The 12,620-nt window shown below is 49.9% G+C and overlaps 1 protein-coding gene and 1 pseudogene across 1 annotated transcript in view; both read left to right on the top strand.

The window, feature by feature from the left end:
- Positions 1–885, top strand: part of TRAPPC9 (trafficking protein particle complex 9) — a 329,454-nt gene extending 328,569 nt beyond the window's left edge. Inside the window, exon 22 of the mRNA XM_006912937.3 lies at positions 192–885. Coding sequence (XP_006912999.1) covers positions 192–359 — 168 coding nt within the window. The 3' untranslated portion in view covers positions 360–885. The remainder of the gene's footprint in view (positions 1–191) is intronic.
- Positions 886–9,161: 8,276 nt separating this feature from the next.
- Positions 9,162–9,280, top strand: LOC112480578 (annotated as a pseudogene).
- The last annotated feature ends 3,340 nt before the right edge of the window (positions 9,281–12,620 follow it).

Genomic DNA, 12,620 nt, shown 5'->3' with positions numbered 1-12,620 from the left:
CCCCAAACCCCCAGGGAAGGAAGGGCTAGTAGCGCTTTCCAGGGACAGAAGCTGAGGTTCAGACAGGTGCAGCAACCTGCTTGGGGCAGCACAGCGGAGCAGCCGTGGGGCCCTCCGTCCAGGCAGGCTGGGGTCTCCCGGTGGCTCTGGGGCCAGTGCTGCTGCGGGCTGACGCCTCCTCCCGCCCGCAGGTGCAGCCCTCGGGCCAGTCGGCCTGCCTGGGGGCCCTCCTCTTCCTCCACACGGGTGACTTCTCCCTGCACATCCGGTCCCAGGCGGACGGCAAGAGCAAGGAGCTGCCGCGGTCCTGGCTCTGCCTGCCCGGTGTGCGCGTGCGCGCCGTGGAGGCGCAGGCCTGAGCCCACCCCGCCACCCAGCTCCTTCTGGAAGGTGGCCAGGGAGCCACAGGGGCGCAGCCTCGCCCCCAGCCCCCTTTCCCCCGTCCGCTCCCCCAGATGTGGCAGCCTCACCCCTTCCCCTACTGTCCCCCAGGACCCCTGCTGGACCCTGACGGAGGGTGGCATCGACCCAGCCCAGGTCTGGGAGCTCTGCACCTGCACCCTGGGGTTTCAGCCCAGCCAGAAGGGAGAACGGGAGCCTGGGGGAGGTGGGGCACAGCCGGGCGGGCCTGGGGGGGCCCTGTGGGCTCTCAGAAACCCCGAGAGCTGGCTCTTCCCCGAGGCCCCAGAGCAGCCCAGGCAGGAGAGACGGCGCCATTATTGATACCACGAGACGCCACGTGCCCCAGCCCACCCCACCCCCGCGGGTGGATGTCCGGGCCCTGGCTGTTTCCAGGCTGGGCGCCAGGGCCAGGGCCTCTGTGTGTCGCTGTGTTAGTCACAAGTTCTCCAATAAAGGGCCGCCTTGCCCCCCGCTGCTCCGCCAGCCTCGGTACCTGTGCCTGCGCCTGCGCCGTGCGCTCAGGGGCCACCCCGCCCCGCGAGGGCCCCAGCCCGTGGGGCTCGTCCGGAAAGCCCCAGGACACAGGACTGGTGGCAGTAGGGTCGGGCCTGTGTCCGCCTGTCCCCGCGACCCCACGGTCCCCTCCCACACGTGTGCCCCGCAGCCCTGGCTCCCTAGCCCCTCTCAGGACAGACTCCAGCCCCGGCACCTCGGCCCTCAGCCCGGCACGTGGCTCTGGCCGTCAGCCTCTTGCTCCCTCTCACCCTTGTGACAATGTTTTTAGTCTCTCGGGAGCTGTCGTGCCCAAGCCCAGGCCTCCCGGGCTGGGCCGCTAACAGGGTTTGGCGGGCCGCTGCTGCTGAAACGCGCCCGTGGGGCCGAGTGACAGCAGGACTCTGCCTTGCCGGGCTCAGGGGTGCCACCCGAGAAGGGGCGCCTTATCAGACTGCACAAAGCCACCGCCGGGGCTGTAGTGGCCCACGCCTTCGGCCCCATCAGCCTCCACCCTCGCTGCCCACAGAGGTGTCCCCCAGCAACCCCCTGCCCAGGACAAGGAGGGAGGCACAGGCCCCGCCAGACCCGCTTCCCAGGCTGGCTCGGGAAGGGTCTCCAGAGTCTCGGTCAGAATACCCCCAGCAGACCCCAGACAGGAATCTGAGCATGAGCAGCTGGTCTGGGAGCTGGGGGACCCCTAGGAGGGCAGGGGGAAGGGCTGAAGCCGTGAGCGAGCCTTGCTGGGCAGTGGCCACAGTGGGACCCTGGCACTGAAATCTTCAGGGGAACTGGGGGACAGTGACATGTCCCTAGCCCAGGGGTGAGACTGTGTCCTCCGCCCCAGAGACCGCTCCCATGTGGCAGGAGCCAGCCTGCCCTTGTCACACCTCACTTCCAGGAGCATGAACAGACCCCGGCCTTGGGGGTCTCCCCGTCGAAGGTCCAAGGGATCCTGGGGGCGGGGCATGGGAGCAGCGGTGTCCCCACGGCTGTTTGCTGAGACCAGCTGAGTGTGACAAATAGGTGTTTGTCCTGCCCCTGGTTCCTGACACGCTCCCACGTCCCTTGAAATTTCCTGGTAATCGGAGCATGCTTTGTTCTGATGAGGTGACTCTGGGTGGATGGCTGTGGGATGGGGACCAGGCACCAGGAAGACCCACATGATAGAAGCTGGGCCCTTTCAGCCCCGCCCCCCCCACACACACCTGGGGCAGGGAGATCAGAGAAGTCTTCCTGGAGGCGGTGTCTTGGGAGTGAAGCTGAGGGGGGCAGGATCTCCATGGGGGGGCTGTGTGAGGGCCTCGAGGTAAGACAATGGGCTGGGGCTGAGGGGGGCAGGATCTCCATGGGGGGGGGGGGCTGTGTGAAGGCCTCGAGGTAAGACAATGGGCTAGCGAGTCCTGGGGACACGGTGGACCATTACCACAGCTCTCAGGTGCTGGTGACAGGGTCTGCTGGGCAGAGCCAGAGAGGGCGTGATGGTCTCGTGGAGACACGAAGGAGGGTGGCCGGCTCTGTTTGGGGTCCCAGGGGGCTTCCCAGAGTGGCAACAGTGGCCGGGGCCTTGCTGGGGGTCGCCGGGGGGAAGATGGGGGAAGGGCGTGAGATGGAACAGCACCCGCGGAGGCCTGCAGGCAGGGGGCCCACCAGAGGGAGACGCACCGAACCGCTGAAGCGACGGAGCACGCGGCCCCGGACTCTGAAGAGGACAGAGCTGCCTGAGGTAACCGGTCGGGGGGTCTTGGGGCCGGTGAAGGGCTCCCCAAGGGGGCCACAGTGCCCAGGAGCGAGGATGGGCTGTGAGACAAGGATTTGGGACAGATGGCCAAAGAGGGAGGAAGACGGGTCCGGGGCAGGGGTGTCCGCTGGTCTGAGGGCGTGGCTTTGGTGGCTGCCCCCCTTCCACCCTATGCCCCACCCTCTGCACGTGAGCTCCAGACACACCAGCCTGTTCTGTCACCAGGCCTGTGCCCACCTCAGGGCGTCGGCCATCCTCTCTGCTTGACGGACCCTCTGCTCACAGACCTCACTGGCTTCTTGCATTCTGGTCTCAGCTCCAGGTCACCGCCCAGAGGGGCTTTTCCTGACCACCTTAGCTAAGTGGGTCCCATTCCTGGGGGGATCTGGAATGACCTGTTTGCTTGCCCGTGTGCTGTCCTCTGTGGCAGCGTGGGCACCTGGGCAGCTGGCCGGCGGGCACAGGGCACTGGGTGAGAACCGGGACCATGCTCCAGCTCTGCCTTGCTGTGTGACCTCGGGCTAGCCACGTCCCTTCCCTGAGCCTCGACTTTCTCATCTACAAGATGTAGGTAACGGCGCCCACCTCGGCGGGGGCCGTGGAGGGGCCTGGCAAAGGCCTGGGACCGCGAGTCTGGGCGCCCAGCGAGCACTTGTGGGGTGAACGAGCGGAGGGGTTCGCTGGCTGGGAGGCCTTCTTGGCCCCGTCCCTGCGGGACGCGTGGCCTTGGCGGCGCCACCTGGCCTTTCTGGGCCTCCACGTCCTGCTCCGTGAAGTAGCGCCTGCCCCGCTTCCGCCGCTCAGTGCACCAGCAGGGGAGCAGGAGAGGGGGTGCTTTTCCGAGGGTCTTCAGCCCCCCAAGGTGCTCTGTGCCGTCCACGTGGGCGCTCCGAGGCCGGCAGGGCCCCCACAGGACACCTGCTCTTGGGTTCTCTGCCTCCGCCGGCACCCGCCAACGATCCAGCCGCACAGTGCCGCCAGCAGCACCCTGCTTCGCAGGCTCCCCGCCCCCGCGACCCCACGACGAAGCTCCAGCGTCTCGCAGGGCAGTCAGGCTGCCGCGGCCTGGTTCAGCCGCAGCCTCCGCTTGAGGACAGCGAGGCCATTCCCGCAGGCCTCACCCGGGCCACTCCTCAGAGTGCCGGCTTATTTCTAATACCTCCTCCTTCGGGAAGGCTTCCAGGTGCCCATGCCGTCGGCTCCTGGGCACCACAGCCCCACAGCTGCTGTGTCCGGAACCACCCCCTCCCGAGGGCCCGGGGAGGCCAGGCCAGAAACAGACGTGTGCTTTCCGCTTCACCAGCCCGCGGATTGGCGCTGCTCTCCTGACGTTTGCTCACTTTGGGCGGGACGGGCCTGCAGTGGCCCCGTAATCACCCGGCCGTCACGCTCTGTCATCCGAAATTCATCCATAGAGCCCAGATCTGTAGGAAGATGTCCCAGGAGCTGAACCCCAGCTCAGCCACTTGTCAACTCTGTGACCTCAGACAAGGTGCTTGATTTAAGCGTCAATTTCCTCATCTGAACGATTGGACATGAAAATACTTACTGGGCACTTTGATGTTCGTAGTTCAGTTTCATCCCCCCCCATGTCCCCACCCGTGATAGCGCGTCTAGCGCGTCCGCAGCAAATGCTGGCTCCCTCTCCGCCCCTCCCAGCCAGGCGCCTGGGCCCCCACCGTTCCTCTGGGAAGCTTACCGCGCGCCATCACTGTTCCCTGACAGCAGACCCCGCACGACTTAATCTGTTAGGTGACGTGAAGTAATGTAAAGCAGGGCTGCCTGGCACACGCTCAGTAAGGGATTGCCCGGCCAAGGGCGAGCTCTGCGCCCGCCACTCTGAGCTCTTTGTATCAAGCAAAGGCTGGACTTGCGGATGGTTTCAGAAGACACGGACACCAGACGTGGCATCTGAACGTGCCAGCCCAGAAGCCACGGTCAGGACAATGTCAGGCCCGGTCCCAGCGAGCAGAGAGGAGGCCGAGGGGCATGGTCACCTGGCTTCTGGGGCCTCTAACAGTGTCTTAAAGGATTAAAGCAAATAGTAAAGATCAAAAGGGGGTGTCAACATGATGGACTAGGGCCAAGAAAGAGCCTCCCACGGAAAACAGCTAAAAATTGTGGTAATCATACTGAAAACACATTCACGAATGCATCAGGGAATTGGCAGGAAATTAAGAAATCCCCAGCCCGGCACCTGTGTGTGGGAAAAGCCAGGGAGGTGAGCAGTGCGCTGGGGCCAGCTGTCACTGTGAGGCTTTGGCCCGAGTCTTACAGAACTAGAAGGAGGAAGGCAAACCCCAGGGCCCCCCAGGTGGGCGGTCTCATGGGAAACTGTTCCTCGTTAACTTGGGAGCCCAAAAGAGTATGCCTGAGTACAGGGTGAACTGAAAATACCCCCTCTCCCACTCAGGGGAACCTTCTGATTCCAACCCAAACTGGCCCTCCTGTGAATCTGCCATCCCCAAATGCCTCCCCAAACCTCGAGTCATTCATTAACTTGAAAGTGGTCCTGGGCATACAGCGTGCGCGCACACGCACACACACACACCTGCCACCACATACCAGACATTGCACAGAAGTAAACACATCCTTTCTGGAGGAATCCACTTTTATCCCAGATCTCCAGGGGTTTCTATAAGGAACATGAATAATTCAGAGTCTTAAGAGAAAGTCATCAAACACACAAAGAAACAATGCACCACGTGTGTGTGTGTGTGTGTGTGTGTGCTGGAAGACACGAAACCAGCCAACCTAGGCTTGAAAAAGAATTAGATGTTGGCTTTATCACAGTGTGTGTGTGTGTGTGTGTGTGTGTGTGCCAGAAGACACAAAACCAGCCAACCTAGGCTTGAAAAAGAATTAGATATTGGCTTTATCAGACAGATTGTGAAATAAGTATGCTGAATATGCCACAAAAAATGAAAAAAAGATTAAAACGAGTAAAGATCTAGAACGTCATAAAATAATCGACTGGAACTGCTACAACTCAACAACAGAATTGAAATTAAATACTTAATGACTAGCTTGAAGAGCAGATCGAACCCAGCTCGAGGGAGAACTAGTGAATGGGAGGTAGAGCGGAAGGCGTTATAAAAAATGCAGCCCAGAAAGACCGGAAACGAGCAAGGGCCTTACCACGGAGGACGGAGCGAGACGCTCTCACGCACATCTAACCAGAGTTCCTGGAGGAGAGGGTCAAGAGAACGGAGAAAAGGCAGTATTTGAAGAGATAATAACAACTGAGAATTTCTGAGAACCCATGAAGACAAAAATCCACATATTTAGAAACCCAACAAGTTCCAAGAAGCATAACATTTAAAGGACACTATAGATGTATCTTAATATAGTTTCAAAGACTGGACGCAAAGAGATGATTTAAAAGGAGCTAGAAACAGAAGACAAATTAATTACCTTCAAAGAAGTGGCAATTTGGTAGCTAAATTTTCATCAGCAAAAAAAGTCCAGAAATCAGTGGAATAATATCTGAGAATGTGCTGAGTGACACAAATGTTTTTTATTAGGTGAAATAGCAACATTTTCCTATGAGCCAAAATACAAAATAGGGTTTTCCATCACCAAAACCGAATTAAAGGGAGTTCTGAAGAATAAACTCCAGGCAGAAGGAAATTGATACCGGAAAGTCAGAGATGCAAGAAAAAAGGAACAAAGTGAATGAATCTAACATATGTGGGTGAATCTAAACAAAGATTCACTGTAAAAATAATAATCACTGTGAAGCACAGAGTTAAAACATAATGGACTCACCACGTGTAGCAAAATAACACATAAATGATAGGGGATAATCGGAGTCAATATTTTCTAGGGTGCTTCAAGTTCAAAGGTTCAGGAGGACGGTAAAGATATTGATTAACTTAGATTTAAGCTTTGGTGCTTTAATTATGGGGATTTCAGTTTCTGGGGTAAGTATTAAGAAAATGAGAAATCGCATGTGCAACTTCTAAACTAGATGCTCCAAAAAATGAAGTAAGGAAAACTAATTGTTCAGTCCAAAAGAAGACAAGAAAGCAGAGAAAGAGAACAAAAAAGAAAATGGCCAAACAAAAAAAATCACAACCATAATGGTGTTATTATCTTTATATTGCAGTCGAGAAAAATGAGGCAGAGTGGTTAATACCAGTGGAATAATATCTGAGAATGTGGTTAATATCAGTGGAATAATATCTGAGAATGTGCTGAGTGACACAAATGTGTCACTCAGTGGTTACAAAATAAGTTGTAGAAGTAAAGTATTTCAGTACTTGCAATAAATTACAATAGACTAAATATCCAGATAAAAGATTAGACGACGACCACACAATGTTTACAAGAGACGCTAAAACATAAGGAGCAGAAGGGTGAAATAAAATGGAGTGAAAGATGTACCGGAACCATCCTAATAAAAATAAAGCCTAAAGCAAAAATTAAATTACTCTAGAAATAAAGGCAACATCGTGACGATAAAAGCAATAACTCACCAGGACGCGATAATAACTCCAGATCTATATGCAACCAATAATAGAGCCTCAAATACATAAAGCGAACCCCGATAGAACCAGGAGGTAGAATAGACGAACCTCTCTTCGTAACCGAAAGAGCAACAAAACAAAAACTATTAACAATGTCGAAGATTTGAAAAATTCGATCAGTTGACAGATTTATATAGAATACTTCACTCAACAGCTGTAGAAAGACATTTTTATCAAACACCTATGTCAAGATTGGTTCTGTGGCCCTGTATGTAGTTAAGGACTGTTGTCACCCAGATACATTGTCTGAACCCGAAATGCTTAAGTTAGAAATCAGTCACCAAAAATAAGATAATTATAGAAGTTTCATGTATTTGGGAATTAGGAAACGCTTCTAGATAACTCAGGGTCGAAAGAAGAAATCACCGTGTAAGGTAGGAAATATTGAAATTGCACAATAATAAAAAAATATATACAAACCTGTGTGATGCAGATCAAGATTTAGAGAGATGGCTTATAAACTTAAATGCTTATATTCAAAAGAGGAGAGTGTGGACGTTAGTGTCTGGGCACTGTCCCCTGGAGCTGACAAAGGTGGCAGAAGAGATCAATGAAAGCAGAAGAATATAATAAAGATAAGATAATGAATTAATAAAATAGGGGGAAAAAACACAATAGTAAAAAGTCAAAGGTTCTTTTTGGAAAAGGCTGATAAAATTGAGAAACCTCTGACTGGATTAATAAAAAAAGAAAAGGCACAAATAACCACACGACAAATAAAGAGAGGACATCAGATACTGCAGACAATCCCAGGAGGATATTATAACAGGAAATTAGGAAGAACTTTATGGCGATAAACTTGAAAACATAAATGAAATATAAGTTTTCTAGGAAATGTAATGAAGATTAAAATTTATGATAATGAGTAGAAAAACTGAACAAATTCATTAAAGAAATCAAATCAGTAGTTAAAAATCTTTTCAAAACGAAATTTCTAGGCCCAGAAAGTTTTTACCAGGAAATTCAAGAAACAAAAAATGCCAAACATGCGCAAAATATTTCAGAATGTGGAAAAAGAGGAAAAACATTTCTTCATGAGGCCTGCATAACCTTGGTATCAAAATTTGACAAAGATGGCATTGTCTGAACCCGAAATTTGACAAAGACGGCATTGTCTGAACATTTCAGGCTAAATCACACGTTAACGTAGATGCAAGAATTTGCTTTGAAGTGTTAAACAGATTCAGTGGTATGTGAAAAAGGTAGCGTATCATGACCAAGTTCTACCTATTCAGAGAATGCAAGGTTGGTTTTATGTTGAAACGGTATCAATAAATTCACCACAATAACAAAGAAGAAGAATCATGATCATCCTTATATGATCATGTAAGGGAAAAGTCCTTGATAAAAGTCAATAAGTAATACCCTTTCCTAACTTTCAACCTTTTCCCTCCCCCGCAAAATTTCTAGCAATCCAGGTCCAAGAGAGAGTTTCCTTAACCTGATAAAGGGATATCTATGAAAAATATACATTAAGCAAACCCTGATGTTGAAATGTTGTAGGCTCTCTCTTTAAGATCAGGAAAAGCAAAGATGCTCATTACATCCACTTTTATTCAACAATGTATGAGTGGTCCATGCCAGCACAGAAACGTGAAGAATGAACAAGTAAAAGGCACAGGAAGAAAGAAAGAAATCTGTCATTATTTGCACGTTATATCATCTATTACATTAAAAGCTCATAAAGAATTTTCAGATTTATCAGAATTAATCAGTGCTCGGCAAAGTTGTTGGCTACAAAATCAATATAAGAACAAAACCACAGCGTTTTGATACCACAGCAACAAAGAGCTAGAAAATAAAAGTGATTATTTATAGAACTACAAAATATATAAAGAATCTTAAAGAATCTGTGGTAAGCAGAATAATGGCACCCCAAAGATGTCCACATCCTAATTCCCAGAGCCTGAGAGTATGTTGGATTATATGGCAGAAAGTACTTACTGGCACAGATAAGATTAAAGTTGCTAATCATCCGCCTTTAAAATAGAGAGATCGTCTATGGCCACGCCACCCTGAACGAGCCTGATCCTGTCTGATCTCGGAAGCTAAGCAGGATTGGGCCTGGTTAGTTCTTGGGTGGGAGGTCACCTAGGAAGACCAGGTGCTGCAGGCATAAAAAAATTTAAAAATAAGGGATTGTAAGCTGACAAGGTCCTTGCCATCTGTTAGGTCAACTAAGAGTTGCCTTGCCTAAAAAATAAAAAAATTAAAAGAAAGGGAGATTATCCTGGATTATCCAGGTGGGCTCAATGTATTCTCCAGGGTCCTTAGAAGAGAACCAGGGGGGTGGAAGCATGAGAAGAAATTAGCCTGATGTCCTAGCTCTGAAGATGGGGGAAGGGGCCACGAGCCATGAGACGCCCCCACCTCTGGAAGCTGGAATAGGCAAGGAAACGGAGTCTCCCCTACAATCTCCATGAAGAACACAGGCCCGATGACACCCTGATTTCTGCCTAGTGAGACTCATTTTAAACAGCCACCTTCCAGACCGTAAAATAATAAATTTGTGTAGTGTAAGCCACTTAAGTTTGTAGTAACTTGTTACAGCAGCAATAGGAAACTAATACAGAACCCGAGAATAAATCTTTACTATGCAAGACCATTATGGAGACAGTTATAAAAATCCATTGGAGGACATTAAAGGTCTAAGCAAATAGTTGTAAGGCTGTCTCACAAAGATGTAAATTCTTGCTAAATTGATCTACAGATTCGGTGCAACATCAATAAAAATCTTAATTTCTTTTGGTGAAACTTGTCAAGCTGATTCTAAAATTTATGTAGAAATGCAAAGACCCAATATTCACCAACATACTCTTGAAGAATAAGTCAAAATGTATTATAATGGTAAACAAGTAGACACTAGAATAGAAAAATGGACCAATGGCTACCCCAGAAATGACTGATGCAGAGATAGACACATGATGTGTGAAACATTGCTATCACATCCCAATGGGAAGATGGTGGACTTTTCCTTAAATCGTGCTTGGAAAGAGGCACTGGACCCCACAACACACCATATGCAAAAATCTATTCTAGGTTAAGACTTCAATGTAAAAGCCAAACTATAAAAAAGTTAGAGGACATTATAGATCTCTTTATGAACTTGGGTTAGGGATGGATGTTTGAAACGAGAGACAAAAAACAAGTCATAAAGAATGATCAATTCTGCTATATTAAAATTAAGAACTTTTTTCATCAAAAGATGAAGAAGGTGGAAAGACAAGTTACAAACTAGGAGAACTATCAGGAGGGTCTGACACTAGAATGAGATGATTCGACCTGGAAATAATGTAAGTCACTTTCGTTCACAATTCACAGAGAAGAGCAAGCTACATGGCGCCACCTGACTGCAAATGGGGCGTGTGTCCTACAGGGAGGAGGGGGAGTGGGCTGTAGTGAGGACCGGAAGTCTCTACCACTCCTCGTAAAGCCGAACTGGACGTGCCCCCGTGACCCAGCATTTCCACTCCCATGGACATATTTCAATGAACACTTAGTGGTTTGTGCCACGTGAGTCATGTACCAGAACGTTTATAGCAGAATTTTTCACAATGGGAAAAAAGGATGTAAATCTTCATGCCATGCTAAGAATGGAATGTAAATACATTGAGGCATATTTGTGTAGCAGAGTACTATATATTGGTGAATATACAGAAACATAGATGCACTTCGAAAGCATGGTGCTGATGCAGTAAAGCAGGCAACAGAAGAATGCACGCAACACGGTTCTAATTACGTGGAGTTTCAAAAGCAGGTCAGCGTATTTACTAAGGATACATACACAAATTGTCTTAAAAAATACAATAGAGACGAGCGAGCAGTTGACACAGATTTAGCATTGATTCTCTCTGGGTAAAGGAGAAGGATGGGATTTGAAAGGGGCAAACGGGGGGCCTGGGGAATTAGATAATGTTCCATTTATTCCCGTGGACAGTGGAAACTTAAGTCTATGCTTCTCTCCCAAAATTGAGATGTTCAATTCAGGCCTAGGTGACGAGAATTGCCAAAAACGTGGCTTTGGGTGAAAAAAAAAAAGAAAGATCCTTTGGCACTGATTCAGTAAACCCATAAAGAATTCTTCCCTTCTCCCTTCCACCTTTAGAGTTTAGTTTGCCATTTCAAACCTGCTGATTAATCGCAGAATGTTCCTGGCAGCTGCCCAGGCCGGCTCCTCTGAGGATGGGGGAAGCGGAGCCCGCAGGCAGCGGCGCCTGCAGCACCATGGACAGCGCCAAGGACAGCGCCACGCAGCTGGCCCTGCAGAGAACAGTCCTACGGTATCAGGATCTCAGAGATGGGCGACAGAGGATTTCACAGTCATGCCCCAACACAGCAGCAAGCTGGTGGCAGAGCACGAAATAGAACCCAGGTCTCCTGATAGCTAATCCTGTGTCACCCCATTGCTCCTGGCTTTGAGGAAAGGGATCAGAGCCCCCCACGAATCAGGAAGTCACCGGGGGACTTCCACATGTGGCTTCCACGTTTGCCATGAAAAGCTTGGGCTTTGCAGCCAGTCTCAGCAGGGTTTCGATCCGGACTCTGCCCTCGCCATCTGAGTGCTCTCGGAAGTCGCCGCACCTCTCCGAGCCCCCGTGTCAATCATATCGACTCCCTACAGAGCTGCTGTGGAAGCTCAGTGATGTTAGATGCAGTATACGCCCCGCACATGTCCTGTGCTCTGGTGCTCAATTAAAAGCAAGCAATTCCTTCATAGCCTTTCCACCGGTGGATTTCGAATCAGACTGGAATTGTTTCTATGGAATGTTTATAAGATGTCGAAACAATACTACCTTTTAGAGCCTGTTTTTAGAAATAAACCCTGTAAAATTTCCATATAAAACCTTCGCGTTTGCTAATAGATATGAAGGATCCTAGGGTCTTAGTTCTGTCCGGTCTTGTTCGTCTGAGCCCCCTGATCATACGTCCTGACTCCATCGTGCCAAGAGATGCTCAGAGAAGAGGGCTGACAATATGCCTACAAAATGTCCCCGGGGCCGAGGGTCCCGTCCAAACACCGCAATCCCGCAACAAACCTGAACGGCGATGTAGTCTGCTTTTGATCAGTTGCTGGATTCCATTTGCTAGTATTTTACTGAGATAGGTTCACTTCCATTCGTAAGTGCCCTTTGTCTGTTGCTCCTCGTATTAAAGTAATTCTAGGTGCACGGAATAAATAAGGACATTTCTCTTCTATCTTTTTCTATGGCCCCAAATAGTTCAAACAGCCCTGGAATGATTCGTTCATTAGAAATGAGATAAAACTCAGCTGTGAGCCCGTCCCGTTCTGGTGCCTCTCACTGATAGACCTCCAATCACCTTCTAATCTCTTCCATGGTAATTGGTCTATTAAAATTTTCCGTTTTTTTCTTGGGCTGATTTTGGTAATTTACTATTAGTAGGAAATTGTCCATTTCCCTGAGGTTTTCACAGAGTTGCATATGATATTCTGTCAT

Source organism: Pteropus alecto, unplaced genomic scaffold (genome assembly GCF_000325575.1).
Source record: "Pteropus alecto unplaced genomic scaffold, ASM32557v1 scaffold105, whole genome shotgun sequence".
In the NCBI taxonomy this organism is placed as follows: Eukaryota; Metazoa; Chordata; class Mammalia; order Chiroptera; family Pteropodidae; genus Pteropus; species Pteropus alecto.
Note: the sequence above shows the minus strand (reverse complement) of the source record. Positions and strands in the feature narration are given on the sequence as shown.